The following is a 17681-nucleotide window of genomic DNA, read 5'->3' as shown; positions in this document are numbered from 1 at the left end:
CATCACAACAGAACACATCAGCAGATCAGCAGTTATCAGACAGGAACTCCATCTCCTGTCTGTTATCTACAAACTGATGTGTATCTTCTGTTAATGGAGAAAGTTTTTTTTCTTCTAGCAAAGTCAACTAACAACAACGGACTCTGGGGGCTACCTTGTTATTTTCTTCTTTCCTCCCCCCACCACCCAATCCAGTGCTCGAATTGGGGATCAAACCCAGGGCATCCCGCATACCAGGTACTCTACCACTCAGCCTCGTATCCTGATCACCCCCTTGTTTCTTTCTTAACTTAGAAGTTCAGCTCTTCTTTTTTGTCTTCCGCCTCCTCCTCTGACATTAAACAGACTCTAATTTCTCATTTAAAAAAAGCCTGCTTGATAAACACTGCCTTGCAGTATTCACCCTATTTTCCACTTCCTTTCTAAAAATGAATTAACCAGCCACCCATGTAGAAGAGCAAATGGATACCTTTCACCCTCTCCCTTTTCCCTTCTCTCCCTCTTTCTGTCTCTCGTTCCTCACTTTTTCATACTCTTTGACTTTCCTTTGTGGTATCCTTTGCTACCCTTTGCTAGTTGATTCTTTACCAACCTATGCTAAAAGATCTGAGAGGCATATTATGCCTCTCGAAGAACCCCGAAAGCTACCAAGAGTATCCCGCCCGCACGGGCAGAGCCTGACAAGCTCCCCGTGATGTGTTGATATGCCAAATACAGTAAAAATAATAGGTCTCATTCCCCTGACCCTGAAAGAGCCTCCAACTCATCTTTTCCAATCGTTGGGAAAAGACGAGTAAGAAGAGGCTGCTAAAATCTCAGAGCTGGGAGGAATAGAGACGTTACTGGTGCCCACTCTAGTAATTCCACAATCAATGGGATGACAGAGATACTAAAAGATCTAACATGTTAAGCTTCCTTGGGTCACTTAACACTCTGGACCACCAGTTCTGAGTATATTTAAAATAATGAATACTTCATTTGGAGAGGGGTTGTTGAGGTCACATCCAACAATATTTAGGCGTTACTTCTGGCTCTGGGTTCAGGTGTGACCTTTGGTGGTGCTGGAGACCATAGGTGTGCCAGGGATCTATCCAGAATCAGTGAGATGTGAGGGAAGCACCTAACCCTTGTATACAACTCTCTGACCTCAACACTATTTATTTTTAAAATTTAGAACATGTTTCCCTTCTCTGGGTCTGGAGAGATAGTGCAGTGGGCAGGCACTTTCCTCGCACCCAGTAGATCCTGGTTCAATCCCAGGGATTACATTTAGTCCTCCCAGGCCGACAAGGAGTAATTCCTGAAGACAGAGATAGGAGCGCTGCCAGATGAGATGAAAATCCAAACCCAAACAAAAAATTCTCCCCCCCTTGCCCCTTTGTTGTTGCTATTACCAGGGGTCATGGAGCCACATCCCTGACCCCGTACTTTTGCCATGCTATGTCATGGAATGAGACGGCTTTAGTGTGTTTATGAGACTCTGAGCCTTGAGTTGTTACTGTCCACTTTGCTCAGTTGTACTTTTTTTGGGGGGGAGCACACCCTGCTTGTAATTATACCTGCTGTACCATCTCTCCAGTCCTTTGCTGAATAAAATGCATCAATAATCTAGCCTGGGAGGCATCAGAGGCAGGACTGAATCCTCATGCCCCACGTGACCCTGTTAGAAACCGTGGTATCTCTTCCAGCCTTCCAGTCCCTGCCCGTAAACCTGGGGGAATAGCAGTGGAAGAGCCAAGAACCGACCTAAGGTGGAAGAAGGGGGCGACTAGGATGGTGGAGGCAGGGGGAACGCGGAACTCAGAGGGCTGCTCCGCAGTTTCCTCCACTGGAAAACGGTACGGAGGGCACCGCGAGGCACAGAGGGAGGCACTGCCCTCGTCTCCACCGCGGAGACCCGTCGAAGTCTGCAGACCGAGGCTCCTAGCGCTCGCTGTGAAAAGGGCTCAGGAAAGAAGCCCCGAGCGTGGAGGGGACCAGCAGGTGTAAGGAGCCGGGGCCGGGGTAGGGCCGAGCGCGCTCTCCGAGAGGTGGGAGGGCGGAGCCACACAAAGCCCTGGGGGCGGAGTCTGGGCTGCGTCCGCGGCAGGCCCCGCCCCCCATCGGCGGCGCCGGCGAGCCGGCGCTCGCCTTTCAGACCTGGGCGTGGCCCCCCGCGGGCGCTCGCACGCACGCACGCACGCACGCACTCAGGCACGCTCTCACGCCCGCCGGCACGCAGGCGCGCGCGCGGCATGCTGGGAAGGCGGCCGCGCGGCGGCCATTTTGTCTTCTCGGCTCCTCTGGAGAGGCGGCTCTCCGGCCTTGCTAAGGGGCTCCGAGGGGGGTTGGCGGCGCTGTCGCCGGCGATTTTTCGGGCTGGTGCCAGGGCTGGTGGGAGCAGCCGCCCGAAGGCAGCACCATGATTTCGGCCGCGCAGTTGTTGGATGAGTTGATGGGCCGGGACCGAAACCTCGCCCCGGACGAGAAGCGCAGCAACGTGCGGTGGGACCACGAGAGCGTAAGTCCCGCGGGCCTCGGGCCTGCCGGAGCCCGGCGCCGTGGGGGAGGGGCGGCGGCGCGGCGGCGGGCGCCGGGCTGGGGTCGCGGGCCGCGGCGGGCGGCCCGACCCGACCCGACCCGACCCGACCCGCGGCGCCCCGAGTTCCCGCCACCGCGGGGGAGCGGGGCGAGAGAGAGGGCACCCTCTTCCGTTATTCGGGGCGCGGCGGCGTTGGTGCCGTCGGCTTGTTTTCCTTTTGGAGGGGCGGGGCGGGCCCCGGGTTCGGGCCGGGGCTGGGGCGGCCAGGAGCGCGGCCGTGCGTGCCCGGGGCGGCCGGCGACCCCGCGCCCAGACCCTCCGGAGACCCGGGGGGAGAACCGGGCGGAGGGCTTCCCGGCCGAGCCCTCCCCCTCCTCCGCCCCCCGGAGGCCCCGGACCGGGAGGGGGCGAATGTCGCCCCGGGGCCTCCCACCCAGGGGGTTCCCCGAAAGTGAAGTTGGGTAAGGCGGTGCCAACCCCCCCCCCCTTTCCCCGCCGACGCCCGCGTTGCCCGGTTCCCCTGGCCTCGCCCTGCAGAGCAGGCGGCGTGGTGACTTCACGCTGATAGTGCGGCTCAAAGAACTGGACGGTTAAACGATGCTTTTTTTTATTTTTAATTTTTAAAATTGAGTTGCTTATTCTCCCTAAGCATGGTTAGAGTTGTTTCTCTCTCTCTCTCTTTTTTTTTTTTGCAATACAGGGGAATAAAATCATTTGCTGCTATTCGAAAAAAAAAACCCAGCCAATCAGCTTTGGATGCTGCTTGATTTTTTGTAGTCTGGGGTAGGTAGGATTCCTGGAGTGAAGTGGGAATTAAGTTTGCACACGGGTCTTGGGGTTCAGGAAAGGGAAATTTAAAATATTTTGGAGGGCGGTGGAGAGAGAGAGAATGAGGGGGGGGGGGACAGTGTCCGGAGGCGCTTGCTTTGCCCTCCATCGATCCCAGGCACCCCCAGTTGGTCTCCCGACGAATTCGGAGTGATCCCTGAGTGCAGAACCAGGAGTAAGCCCTGAGCACCACCGGGTGTGGCCCAAACCTCCTCTCATTTTTTTCCCGGGGTGGGAGTGGGTGAACTTCTCCCCTTACTTGTCAAAGTAAGGGACGTCCGTTTTGGTCCTCTTTCCTTCCTAGGCATTTGTCACAGTGCAGTGTCTTAGCAGACTTCCCATCTAAACTGTGGGAAAAGAACTTTAACTTGAAGGGAGTGCCGATAGGACACTATTTGAATCAGAACGTTCCTTTTGATTGCCTGCTCTTAAGCATGGACAAACCTTTGTTAGTGACTCCTTGGTTTTGAACATGTGTGAAGAGATCTTGTTTCCCTGATGTTTTGTTTCCACATTGTATTATATTCGAGGGTGAAGCTTTTAGAAAAAGTAAGTTTGGTTTTATGTTGTCAGTCGTTAATAAATCTACTTTCCTTTCTGGTTAGTGCTTCCCACTGATTGAAATTTCCAGTGCTTAAATACAGAACACTTCGTGCCTTTAATGACTGATTCCTTTTCATTGTAGATTGAGTGATTCGAAAAAGTCAGTTACTGGCATTTTAGATTTGTTCACAAAGCACTAGTCATCTTCTAAGACAGTGTGACTTAGTTTCGAAAAGCTCATCCTCAGGTTCTTAAGCTCTTGGCTGTTGTTGCTAAGATTCTGGAGTAATGGGTGAGCCCTGCATGTTTCATAAGGGTTCCACGTCTCTCCAACTTGATATATCAGAAATATTTTTGCATTTTTATTCATTTGGTGGGAGGGCTACCAAGCGGTGTTTAGGAGTCCTGAAGGACACACCAGTGCTTCTTGACCAAGCAGTCTCTTGGTTCAGTGCATGATCTGAGGATGCAGTGCTGGGGATACCAGGGGCACCCCAAGGATGCAGGGGGCCTCCAGAGCCGCACCCAGTGAGGCTTGGGGAACCTTGTGGTGTCTGGGACTAAACCCAGGTCGAATGTTTAGCTTGCGCCCTATTGTACTATCTCAGTGGCTCTGCATTCCTCTTCTGTCTACAAGATTTTCTTTTTGGGGAGTTAGGTGGCGTACTCAGCAATGCTCAGAAGTTGCTTCTGGCTCTCTGCTTGGGAATTGCTCATGTCAGTACTTGGGAGACCATCTGGGATGCTGGGGATCCAACCTGGTGGGGTTGGCCTTGTGCTGGCAATGTACTGTCTCCAGTCCCTGCAGCAATTTTTGTTGCCACCCTTTTGTTAGGTTGAAAATGCTCTTCCCTTTGGTTGAGTTCTTTTTTAAACAAATAAAATAGAAACAACATGAGTTAAAAGTAGTTTCTAGATATCTTCACTATCTGTTGGCTGACCTGTGGAATTTGCTTTAAAATGCAAATTTCTTAATTACTCTGTGATTCCAATTCTGTAGTTCTTGGGGATGAGGGTTGGCCTCAAGTTGCTTTAGGGGGCACTCGGTGGTGCTCAGGGAGAACTCCTTGGGGGACCATGTAGTGCCTTAGATGAAACTTGGGCCTTCTGCTGTAAAGCATGCCCATCAGTCTCTGAACTGTTCCCCAGCCCAGAAATAGTTTTTAAAGGATCTTTTCAACATTTAAGCTGCTGATTCCTGTTGCTTCCTAACCTTCCTGATTAGTTCAGAGGTTTATTTATTTATTTATTTTTTGCTTTTTGGGTCACACCCGGCGATGCACAGGGGTTACTCCTGGCTCTGCACTCAGGAGTTACCCCTTGCAGTACTCGGGACCATATGGGATGCCGGGAATCGAACCTGGGTCGGCCGCAAGCGCCCTACCGGCTGCGCTATCTCTCCAGCTCCAGTTCAGAGTTTTTAATTGAGAAGTAGTAGTACATGGGAAAGTTGGTTTTAAGTGAGAAGGTGTTGTCTTGCTCACAGTAAACCTGTAAAGATGCATCCACAACTGCTATCAAGGTGGAATCATAAAAGTTCTTTTTCTGGGGTGTTACTTCAAGGCGGTTCTTCTTTGTAGGCTGCTAGGTCTGGACCTGAGAAGAAAAGCTTTTCATTGAAATATAATTCCAAGGATTCATAGGCCTCCCCTTAATATTTTACAGTTCCTTGAGATTCTTGGTATTTTAACATTAAGCGGTTCATTTGCTTTGTTTTGTTAATCCTAAATAATTACAAGCAACAAAACTTTCTGTTTGGGGGCCACAACCCAGAGGCGCTCAGGGATCACTCCTAGTGGTGATCAGGGGACCCTATGGGATGCTGAAGGTTGGCCACGTGCAAGACAAGCACCCTACATGCTGTACTATTGCTCCAGCCCCAACAAAACATAATCCTAAACTCTTGTGAATTTTTTAGTATCAGCATGAGATTTCAGTGGCAGAGGTAGCATTAGTAGCTTCTACTTTTTCACCTGAATAGTTAACATTGTGAGGATTTGCAAAATAATTCTTTTTTTTTTCCTTTTTGGGTCACACCCAGTGATGCACAATGATTACTCCTGGCTTTGCGCTCAGGAATTACTCCTGGTGGTGCTTGGGGGAACCATATGGGATGTTGGGAATCAAACCTGGGTCAGTCAAGTGCAAGGCAAACACCCTATCCGTTGTACACTGCTCCAGCCCCTGCAAAATAATTCTTCCCAGTGATTCTCAGGGCTTACTTCTTGGCTCTGCACTCAGTCATCACTCCTGGCAGGCAGTTTTGGGGACCATGATGCGATTGAATCTGGGTCAGCCACGTGCAAGGCAAGTGCCCTGTCCACCATACTATTGCCCTGGCCCCTAACGCCTTCATTTTTACCATTCAGTTTTGGGCCACATCCGGCAGTTCTCAGGATTTACTCCTGGCTCTGTGCTCAGGGATTAATCACTCTTGATGGTGCTGGGGGACCATATGTGCCAGAGATTGGTCCCGGGTTGGCCACATGCAAGACAGACACCATAGCAAGTGCCCTAACTGCTTGTAGTATTTCTCTGGCCCTTGCCAAATATCTCTTGATTGTAATATCTTAAAATTTTGGTTTTGGGTCACACCCAGTCACAGTGCTCAGGTCTTACTCCTGGCTCTGCTCTGAGATAACTCACTCCTGGCAGGTTCCAGGTGGGGATGAGGAGGAAGGGCAAATGGGGTGCCAGAGAGTTTGCCACATGCAAGGCAAATGCCCTTCTGTACTATCACTGTGGCCCCCCCCCCAAGCATGCTTTCTTTTCAGTGATTTGTGAGGGAAGCTGAGTTTATTTTTACTAAGACCTTCAGGTTGTTAGTATTATCATCACTGAAAATACTAAAAGTTACTTCTTTTTAATTATTGTTACTTTTAGGTAAAAATGTTTGATATTTTAGACTTCTCACAAGGGAAGAAAGTACCTTAAGTTAGTACTATTGTGCTTGTTGATTTATGAAACTTACTTTCCTCACCATTTCTTACAAATAAGGTGGGATTCTGTATTTAGGAAAAAAGTATTGGTCTTAATGGTCAATGTATACATATACAGTGAGTAATGTACACATATGCCATTTAGCTAAGAGGAATACCATCAGTCTGGTATCAGTCAAGGAAGAAACGCAAAATGTACCTTTTTTTTTTTTTAATAGTGGGATAAAATAGTGAGTCTCTAAAAAACACTTAGGGCTGGCAAAAGTACCCAAGTTGCAGATTGGCTCTATTGCCAAAAAGGTAAAAAGGAGGACACCTACCTAACCCAGATTGAGGTGCTTGGGAGAGGCCTCTCAAAACCCATCATCACTGTCTCAGGTACTGGAGCAAAGGACAGTCAGAGGGACTGGTGAAACCATAGCCTGTTTCCATTGGGGGACAAGGATCATGAGTGAAGTAGTCTATATTTTTTATTTTTTTTTTTTTGTTGTTGTTGTTTTGGGCCCATTCTCTGCTGTTTTCATGGCTTGCTTTTGGTTATGATCAGGGAATCACTCCTGAAGTTGCTTGGGGTGTGGGGAGAGAGGACAACAGCAATGATCATATGTGGTGTTAGATTGTTACCTGGATTGGCTGTGTCCAAGGGTGTGTGTGTGTGTGTGTGTGTGTGTGTGTGTGTGTGTGTTGGGCCACATCCTGCTCAGGGCTTCTTCCTGGTTCCCACTCAGGAATCACTCCTGATAGTGCTCTGGGGACAGTATGCTATGAGATTGAACCTGGGTCAGCTGCATACAAGGCAGGCCCCTTACCTGATCCTTTTTAAAAATAAAAGTAGCTACTCTTGGGATGGTGGTGGGAGGGAGTGGGAGTTCCATCAGTGCCAGGGCCTGGATGTGCTACTCATCCATTTGAGCTATCTCTCTGACCTAGGGATTTATTTTTAAATGCTTTTAGTAGGCCTTGTGAAAAGTTGGAAACAGTTACATTGGGAAACATTTGAAGACTTGAAGATACTTATTATCTGACTGCTCTGGAAAATTGATTAACATTTAGCAAAACTTTGCAGGCAGTGAAAAGGATGCATTTGGCTGCAAGGTCTGTGTAATAAAAGGCATGGAGAGTAGAGAGATAATCATTTACCTTATACATGGCTGATCCCAGGCGCAACCCTGTGTACCAGGTGTGACCTAAAAGACAAAAACATGTGGAAAGGGATAACTATAAAGCGGGGTCTAGTACAGGTAAAACATGAAGATGTCAGGTTTTGGTTACAAATTCTGCTTTTGCTGTTACTGTGGATGGGGGACCAGTGCCAGGGACCAAACACAGGGCCTCTGTTTGTGCTTTCTTTTGTGTGAGTGTGTGGGGGGGTTGTCCTTCCCATTAAAAACTAAGTGTGTGTATGTATTTATATTTGTTTTTTGGGAGACGCTCAAGGCTTACTCGTGGCTCTGAGCTGCTGGTGGAGCTTGGACCATACATAGTGTGAGGAATTGAGCCTGGGTCAGCCGCATGCAAAGGCAAGCTCCAGATCTACTGTACTCTTCGACTCCTAATTTTATATATTTTGTCTCTCCCCATCCCACTCATTGCTGGTGTTACAGTGATGGGGGTGAGTTGCATACTGTCTTAGTACTTGCTGAAGTTTGTTATGCTTGAGGGGTTCACTCCTAGTTGAGGCATAAAAGGTGTTTGCTGGGGATTCCTGCAGTTCTCTTGCACTTCCTGACGGTAGTGCTCACATATTAGTTGTGATGTTTGCCAGGGGTCCCATCCTTTTGTGACTAGTACTTGTACAAATCGTGTGAAACACCAGGGATTTGGACTTGTGACTAACCTTGCAAAGCTGGTGCCTTTTAAGTCTTCCAGCTTGTGTTTTTTTTTTTATTTTGGCCCAGGGTGGGCTGGAGGCTGGTTGGGTTACACTTAAAGTGCTTGGGGGAACTTTGGTATACCTTTCACATGCAAAGCGTGCACTGAACCTACTGAGCTATCTCTCATCAGTAACATTTCCTGGTGTTCCTTATTTAATTATTTTGCTGTTTGGAACACACCTGGCAATGCTCAGTTTTTTTTTTTTTCTGGCTCTTCACTCAGAAATTACTCCTGATGGTGCTTGGGGAACCAGGTGGGCTGCCGGGGATTGAACCTGGGTTGGCCGCATGCAAGGCAAATGCCCAGCTCGCAGTACTATCGCTCTGGCCCCCTTTATTTTTAACATTGTTTATTGACAGTTCGGGTAAGATCTCATCAGATATATTGACTGTTTCCCTCCTTATGAATAAAAAATGGCCAGTGTTTTAGATTAGCAGAAGTAGGGTTGGTTTATTTTTTGGATTTGGGGGCCATACTTGGCTGTACATGGGCTTAACCCTTGCTGTAGGCTCTGGGGACCATATGGGATGCCAGGGATCAAATCTGGGTCTGCTGCATTCAAGGCAAGACCCTTACCTGCTGTACTGTCTTTAGCCCCAGAAGTAGGATTTAATAAATATTATCTTGGAGGGGGGAGGGACTAGTAATGCCTTGCAATGTTCAGGACTTATTTCATTTCTTTGGTCAGAGAACCACGCGGTGTTGGGGATCAAATTGGGAGTGGTCACATAGAAGGAAAGTACCTTAATGCCTGTATTTTCTTTCTGGCCTTAATAAATGTTATCTTTGTGACATATAAAATGGAACTTGGTATCTGTGAAAACAAGTTATCTCTCCAACGTTGTTAGGTTACCAAAAAATCCTTCAGCTTTGCACACAATATTTTAGCTGGTCACCTGTGTTTAGAGTGTTTGTAGAGAAGTTTATATGTGGTTTAATGATGTGAAGGCTTTATAGTTTGTAAATAAATAGAGCTGACCATGAGGACAAGAAACAGCTAGTCATACAACTGATTCATTGAAAGTACTTGAACAAAAACAATCCAAATAGCACTGAGGAAAAACTTACTAGTTCATTCGTGGTGATGCTCAGGGGACCACAGGGGGTCCCAAGGAGCAAACCTGAATAGACTTACATGCAAGGCAGATACCTTATCTGCTATACTATCTCTCTGGCACTGCCATGAAAATTACTTTTTAGAGGTTTGGGATCTTGTTACATGGCAGAGTACCTTCTTGACAGACGTGGAGTAAACACGGACAAAGCCTTGTGCTTGGGAGATAGTTCAAAGGACTGAAACATAGGCCTCACATGTAGGAACCCTGGCTTCCATCCCCAGCACTACACGGCCGGTCCCCTGAACTTCCCAGTGTGTTCCACTTCAAAAATGTTTAGGGGCTAGAGAGTACAGCAGGAAGAGTGCTTGCCTTGCACACAGTTGACTCAGGTTCGATCCCCAGTACCCCATGTGGTCTCTTGTTCCTGCCAGGACTAAGTCCTGAGCACTGCTAGCTGTGTTCTCTCCACCAAAAAAGGAAAAGTTCAGGGATTATTCAGATGGATAATTCAGGGGTTTAGGCGTTTTCCTTGCCTGTGGCCAACCCTGGTGTGTTATCCCGCACCACATATTTTCCTCTGATCATTACATATATAAATCATAAGTTATGTTTTACAGTAGTAACCAGAGGCCAGAGAAATAGTAGAGGGAACTCATTTATCTTATAAGTAGCTGGACTGTAGTTTAATTCCCAGCACTACATGGTACCCTAAGCACTGAAAATTGGGGCCATGTACCTGAGCACACAGTTGGAGTAGCTTTGGAACACAGCCTGGTGTAACACATCGCTCCACCCAGAATTGAAAAGTCATGTTTCCAGATCAGTTCGAGAAACATTAAACTTGAGTGTGCCATAGTGAAAATTGATAGACATACCAATATATATCCATTAGGTCCCGCGGACCTGCAATAGCAGAGCTATAGCTATAGCACAGCTGGTAGGGCATTTGCATTGCATGCGGTCAACCTGGGTTCGATTCCTCTGCCCCTCTCGGAGAGCTCGACCAGCTACCAAGAATATCCTGCCCGCATGGCAGAACCTGGCAAGCTCCCAATAGCGTATTCGATATGCCCAAAACAGTAACAAGTGTCACTGGTGCCCGCTTAAGCAAATCGATGGACAACTGGAGGACAGTGCTACCAATATATATGTTCACTTACTAATGTAAAGTCTTCCTGTTCCTACTTTTATTGTTTCTTGGTACATTTATACACTTAGCTTTAGTTTTTTAGTGTACCCTTAGTAGCAACAATGCTATAGTAAACATTCTGTTTCATATAACTGAGTCACTTTGTTGGATTGATTTTTAGAAAGATGCAGGCGAAATTAGAGAAGTACTGTATTTTGGTAGGAGCATTAAATTGCCTCCGCAATCATTTGGAGTTTTGCATTGTTTTCCCCTGGAGGTGGGACTGAAGACACACCTGGCTGCACAGGCACCACTCCTGACTCGACTCTCTGCCCTGGATTCACTCCTGGTAGTGTCCAGGGAACCACAGGCAGTGCATATGCGGTGCCAGGGATCTGAACAGCCACGAGAAGGGAAATCACCTTAATCTGTACGCTAGCTCAGATTTGGGTTGGTTCTACCTGCTGTATTATCCCTCTAATACGATTCCCAAATGTTAACCTGTAATTTGGTTTTGCTTTTTAATAAAGATAGGGCAATGAGAACAATACACTATAGTGTGGTGGTGGTTGTTGTTAAAGTAAAAATAACGTATTTTTATTATTCTGAGTTTGTTTCATGTGTTAGTGCTTCTGCATAGGGTGGGTGGTAGTGATTAAAAATAGGGGCGGTGCTGAAGGGATAGTACAGTGGGTAGGGTATTCGTCTTGCATGCGATTGACCCATGTTCCATCCCCCGCATCCCAGATGGTCCCCTGAGTACTGCCAGAAGTAATTCCTAAGTACAGAGCCAGGCATACCCTGAGCTTCACTGGGTGTCACCCCAAAACTAAAACAGGTGTTCTTGGGGCTGGGCAGTAATACAGCATGGAGGGTGCTTGCCTGGCATGGGGCCCTCTCAGATCCCCGTAACTTTGAGCCTTGCTTGGAGTGATCCTAAGCACAGATCCAGGAATTAAGCCTTGAGTGTGTGGCCCCTAAACAGAAGGAAAGTAGTCTGTTACTAATCCAGGATTTTAAAAGTCTTTACTGAATTGATAAGGTTTAACAAATGAAATTCTTCTGTTTACTTGGTTAAAGATAAAAATCACAAAATTAGGGTGCCAGAGAGGTAGTACAGTGAATAAGGGAATGCTTGGCATGAGGTAGACCCACTAGTAGGTCCCCTGAGTTCGGAGCCAGGATTAAGCCCTGAGTACCACCAGGTGTGATCTCCCCACACTTCCCCCCCCAAAAAAAAAAGTTGAAAATAAGTTATTTGACCTCCCCTTTCATACAATTTTAAAACTAAACAATCTTTACAAGTATGTTTTTCTTTACTAGGTTTGTAAATATTACCTCTGTGGGTTTTGCCCTGCGGAATTGTTCACAAATACACGGTCTGATCTTGGTAAGTAAGTTTTCTGTGTGATTTATAAAGTCAAATTCATGACTTAAAAACTTTCATAAATCTGAAAAACTTTTTCTTAAATGTTTTATTATAGGTTTTTTCTTGTTTTTGATTTTTGAATGTATTAACTGATAGTCTAGTTAAACATAATGGTTTAAATAAACATACATCTACTTCCACTCCCTTCCAAATTTTCCTCACTAAAATGAACGTTAAAAACAAGAAAAGTATTAAGTTGGAAGAGGAGATTACATTAGAGATTTCAACAGAATTTTTGAAGATGACAAGTGGATGGAAGAGCAGCAGCAAATTCAACAGAGCAGAGGAATTTGTAACCTAAAATCGGCAGAAGGAGGTAGTTGACAGCAGCGAGTACTTGGTCAGCAGAGCCTGGACAAGTGCAGGTTTGGAGGCATCAGGCACCATAGAAGGCAGAGTTGAGTCACGGAGCTGAAAATGAGACGTGCATTTAGTTTGGGGTTTCTCAGTCTGGTGCTCTTAACATTTTAAGTGAATAATTTTGTATTTTGGGAGGGAGGGATATCTTGTGTGTGATAGGATATTTAGTGTCCATGACCTCTACCCACTTGATGCCAGTTGCATATTCCACTCCTACCCCACCCCCAGAGAAGTTTCTCTAGGAATTATCAAATGTTCTTTTGGGGGAAAATTGTTCCCCTTGAGAAGCAGTAGTCTAGGTCTGTGTATCTGATTCTGCCTCTCCTATACCTGTAATGAGACCAGGATGTTTCCTGGAGGAACCACAACATGCAGAGAAATTTTTTTTTCTTGCAACTCTTTCTTTTCCAAGAATGATTCCTGTCATTCTAGAATCATAAAAGACAAACTTCATTAATTGTAAAGGCTATTAGGATTACATTAGGGCTGGGCAAATATAGTTGTTGGGATTCCAGACACAGCACAGGGCAGTAATGAGTAGAAATGAGACTGTAAAAGAGTTGAAACAAGTCTGTATTCTTAATATAGTGGGGTTTTCCCATTCCCTTCCTCTGCCCTGTTCCTAGAAGGATACAGCCAGATGTTTTTCCCCAGGCAGAAGAGAAGAGGATTCTTTAGAAAAAGTGAGCAGTTCCAGAGAAGTGATCTACAGGTACTGATCCTTGGGGAATCTCCTAAAAGAATTAACTGATTTTCCTCTGGTAAACCCCATTAGTTAACAAACCCTTCCTATACATTTCTAGTCAGAGTTAGAAATGTTTTGCCAGCTAGATATTTGAAGAAAACTTTTGACATGAAAGATTGACCTAAACCAAGAGGGGGCGGGGAAAGGAAATTCAGTGGAATTAGGAATGAAGAAGTGGGACCGGAAAGATAGTACAGCAGATAGGGCCCTGGCATTGCATGGCTGATTGGGTTTGATCCCCTGCACCTATATGCACCCTCAAGCCCTGCCAAGAGGGATCTCTGAGCTCAGAACCAGGTTTAGTAAGCCCTGAGGACTGCCAGGTGTGGTCCCTACTCTTCCCTCCTCCTCCCCCCTACCCCCCATTATGGGAAAAGCAAAAGTTTTAGTTAAGAATTCTCAGAGAAATAAGATACCAGCAATAGGATACTATAGAAAAATAGGGGGACTTTTAAAAAATAAAAAGAGCTCTTGGAATTCAGAGCTGGAGAATTTTGAAATAAAAACTATCCCCCAAAAAAGAAATTTGTTGGACAGATAATTTTGGACAGTGCTATTTGGGTGTGTGGGCCCGAGGTATCAGTACTTGGCCTCATAGTTCTAGAGATCACTAGGACTTTCCTGGTGGTGCACAGGGGCCCACTGATGCCATGGACTTAATTTGGGACCTTATTATATAAGACTTGTGCTCTAGTCCTCTGAGCTATCTCTTTAACACACCCCCCCCCAAAAAAAAAAGAGAAAAAAATTGAAGATGTTTTCTGTCGGTCAGTAGTTAGTTAAAAGTTTGAGATAGAGAAAGCAGGAAATTGACAAAACAAATTATGATGTACTTAAGGAAATGGTTTCTAGAGTCAGTGGGTAATTCTGTGAAAGATCCATGCCAGCTGATACTTTTGTAAAATTTCAGCATATACTGGGCATTGGGGTGGGCACATAGCTTCAGGAATCACAATGTTCCGTTCTGGTTAAGGACAGGACTGGAAGCTTGAAGACATTGGAGATACACCTTCACAATACTGAGCAAAAATATCTTAACCTAGACTAACCAAATATCAAAGTTATGAGGGTTTGAGAAAAACTTTTTCAGGCATGCAAGTTTTCAGCAAGTTTCCTCTCTTGAACCTTTCTCTGGAAACTCCAACACCTGGGCATAAACCAAGAATGAAGAAAACAAAAGAATCCAACACCCAATCAGACCAGAGAAGGAATTTCTCAGGATGACAACTTAATTTAGTGAGCTTATAAAACAGGCAGCCTAGATTGAAGCGGAACAGGAGGCTCCTACAAGAAATGAAGCTGAATCTTGAGAAAAATTAGTATTGATAGTTTCCCTAGTCCAGTTAATGTTTATGAAGAAATTGGTTCATAGACTATTAAACAAGTGAAAACATTACAAGAAGTGTGTTCAAAAGTGTTGCTAAGTGCACCTTTTGTTTGGTTCAGTAGTTAATAAATACTTGCATTGTCAAAATATAAACAATTTATTTAACCTAAATTTTGATGCCTCGAATCAAGGAAAAAAATTAAGTTCAGAATTTAGAAATGCCAAAGGTCAACTCCAGTGATACAACATTGTCTTTCAGAGATGGGTTGGAATAGACTAATGTGTTAATACTTGTTTGGCTTCATAAACAGGAATTTGAAAGACATTCATCCCTGGTGGTTCAGACCAGTTGCAGTGGTGTTTTTCTTTTTGCTTGTTTGGTTTTTCTTTGGGTGGTAATGAGGAACAATTTTCTCTTGTTCCTGCAACTTTTTTCTTAGTTTTTTCTATTAGATGATTTCATCATACCGATTTAGAACACAACATTTTTATACACTTGTTTGGTTGAGCATTTTGCTTTATGGTTCAGTAGGATCAATATAGGTTGTCTACAGACTGCTCACTGGCAAAATAGTTCTTTTTCCCCTTTTTTTTTTGTTTAAAGGAGTTTGGTTTTGCAAAATAAAAGTTTATTGCCACTAATCTTTATGTTCACATTTTTCACTTAAATTTTTTTCAGGTCCATGTGAAAAAATTCATGACGAAAATTTACGAAAACAGTAAGTTGCTCTTTTGTGGGCTATTTTCTCTCATTAGTCATTATTAGGTTTTAAGGGAACAAGGTTGAAGAAATAATTGTAGGTAATGTAATTTAAATGTCTACTGTAAGTTCCCTATTCACTAATTGGGTGGTAGAAAGTTACCTCCAGTAATGATACTGTATGAGTGCATATTATATACGCCAAGCATAAAATATAAATTTTTTTTTAATATTTGTTTTTTTTGACCACAGCTGGCAGTGCTCAAGGTTTATTCCTTGGCTCTGCGCTCAGGCATTACTCCTCGTGGGTATAGGGGATCTAATGTGGTTCTGGCACATGCAAGGCAAGCACCCTACTTGCTCTACTATTGTTGCAGTTCTTTCTCCCTTTTTGCTCTTCTAAATAGAGGCTATACCCAGCTCTGGCCCTGCAGTACAGGGAATTGAACTAGGACTTTGAACACACTAGGCATGTTCTCTACCACTTGTGCTGTATCTCAGCCCACATTTGCTATTTTTTGTTTGGGGATCACACCCAGGGGTTTTTAGAGCTTGCTCCTGGCTCTTCTCTCAGGGATCACTTGTGGACTTGTGGCTAGCTCAGGTGACCATATGGGATGTCAAGGATCAGACCCTGGTTGACTGCATGAAAAGGCAGGTGTCCTAGCTGATAGATATCTCTGGCCTCCCATGATTTGCATTTTAACAGTTCTGATTCTATAGATGGGCATCTTCTATTCATTGTCACAGTCTAAAGACTGTAAAGATAATGTTTAAGCCCCTGGGTTTTGGTTTGGGGCCATACCAGGTGGTGCTTAGGCCTTACTCCTGGTGGATCACACTGTACTATTGCTCCATCCACCGGGGATTTGTGCTGAATATAAAACACTTATTCCTAATAATATACTGTACTCTGTCTGTCTGAGCCTTCCCCCCTCTCAGCCCTAGGAATGTGTGAGTTGTAATGGATAAAAATAAAAATATTTTAAAAAGGAAAAAAAATTAAAGGAAGTAATGCTTGTTTATTTTCATGTGTATTAGGTATGAGAAGAGTTCTCGCTTCATGAAAGTTGGATATGAAAGAGATTTTCTGCGATACTTGCAGAGCTTACTTGCAGAAGTAGAACGTAGAATTAGACGAGGCCATGCTCGTTTGGCATTATCTCAAAACCAGCAGTCTTCTGGAGTGAGTATGAAATCTGAATTTTGAAATATGAATATAAATTCTTATTTGTAAAATAATCTTGTTCTCTGGAAGCCAGGACTACTTGATAGTGGGTTTGTGTCCATGTTCTTGTTTGTGTTTGTAGGGATGTGGGAAATCTTTTTCAGTCTTTGGTAAATGTAACATTGATAGCACTGTCCTCCGGTTGTGTGGGTACCAGTAACATGTCACAACAAATTGTGAGACTTGTTACTGTTTCTGGCATACTGCATACATCACATAGCTTGCCAGGATAGCCAATAACATTGTAACATTGATATTTCTGATTATAAGATTTTTCTCTTAACTATCAATAACTGACTGAAAATGAAGTGTTTTTTGGGGGGGGCGGTCACAACCGGCGATGCCCAGGGGTTACTTCTATTTCTGTACTCAAGGAATCACTCCTGGCAGTGCTCAGGGGACCATATGGGATGCTGTGAATTGAAGCTGGGTTGGCTGTGTGCAAGGCAGACACCCTGCCCGCTGTGCTATCACTCTAGCCCTGAAAATGAAAATATTTGAATCACTAATTGTTATGTTTCATTTTAGGTAAATTGATGTTGGTGGTAACTTGACTTTTAAAAAATATATATATGTATATGTGTGTAACTTTTTGGCATATTATATTCAACAGGCAGCTGGCCCAACAGGCAAAAATGAAGAAAAAATTCAAGTTCTCACAGACAAAATTGATGTACTCCTACAGCAGGTGAGAATTATTATATTAATGTCAGAAAATACCTGGAATAGGTGCTTGAAGAAGTCAGGGTTACTACCGTGTCATTAGGGAATATATTTTATAGCTACAGAAGGGGGTGTTTGTGTTTGTGTGTGTGTGTGTGTGTGTGCGTGCGCGCGCCATGTGCTGGGTATCAAACCTGGGTTACTACCGTGTCATCAGGGAATATATTTTATAGCTACAGAAGGGTGTGTGTGCGCGCATGTGTGTGCGTGACCATGTGCTGGGTATCGAACCTGTAACGCATGTACTCAGAGCTAACTCTGTAGCCTCCATACCTA

General features: G+C 44.9%; 1 protein-coding gene across 8 annotated transcripts in view; it reads left to right on the top strand.

Moving 5' to 3' along the window:
• Positions 1–2242: 2242 nt before the first annotated feature.
• LUC7L3 (LUC7 like 3 pre-mRNA splicing factor) overlaps positions 2243–17681 on the top strand; it is a 29479-nt gene continuing 14040 nt past the window's right edge. For 2 of the 8 annotated variants that reach the window (XM_056127035.1, XM_056127032.1), the window contains exons 1-5: positions 2243–2500; positions 12217–12283; positions 15434–15473; positions 16496–16640; positions 17296–17370. In XM_056127035.1, coding sequence (XP_055983010.1) covers positions 2402–2500; positions 12217–12283; positions 15434–15473; positions 16496–16640; positions 17296–17370 — 426 coding nt within the window. In that variant the 5' untranslated portion in view covers positions 2243–2401. Of the gene's footprint in view, positions 2501–12216; positions 12284–13308; positions 13395–15433; positions 15474–16495; positions 16641–17295; positions 17371–17681 lie in introns of all 8 variants that reach the window. The other 6 variants (XM_056127030.1, XM_056127037.1, XM_056127031.1 and 3 more) reach the window with 4 other exon arrangements.

This window comes from Sorex fumeus, unplaced genomic scaffold, assembly GCF_029834395.1.
Source record: "Sorex fumeus unplaced genomic scaffold, SorFum_2.1 ptg000063l, whole genome shotgun sequence".
Taxonomy (NCBI): domain Eukaryota; kingdom Metazoa; phylum Chordata; class Mammalia; order Eulipotyphla; family Soricidae; genus Sorex; species Sorex fumeus.
This window is presented reverse-complemented; position numbering and strand designations above follow the sequence as displayed.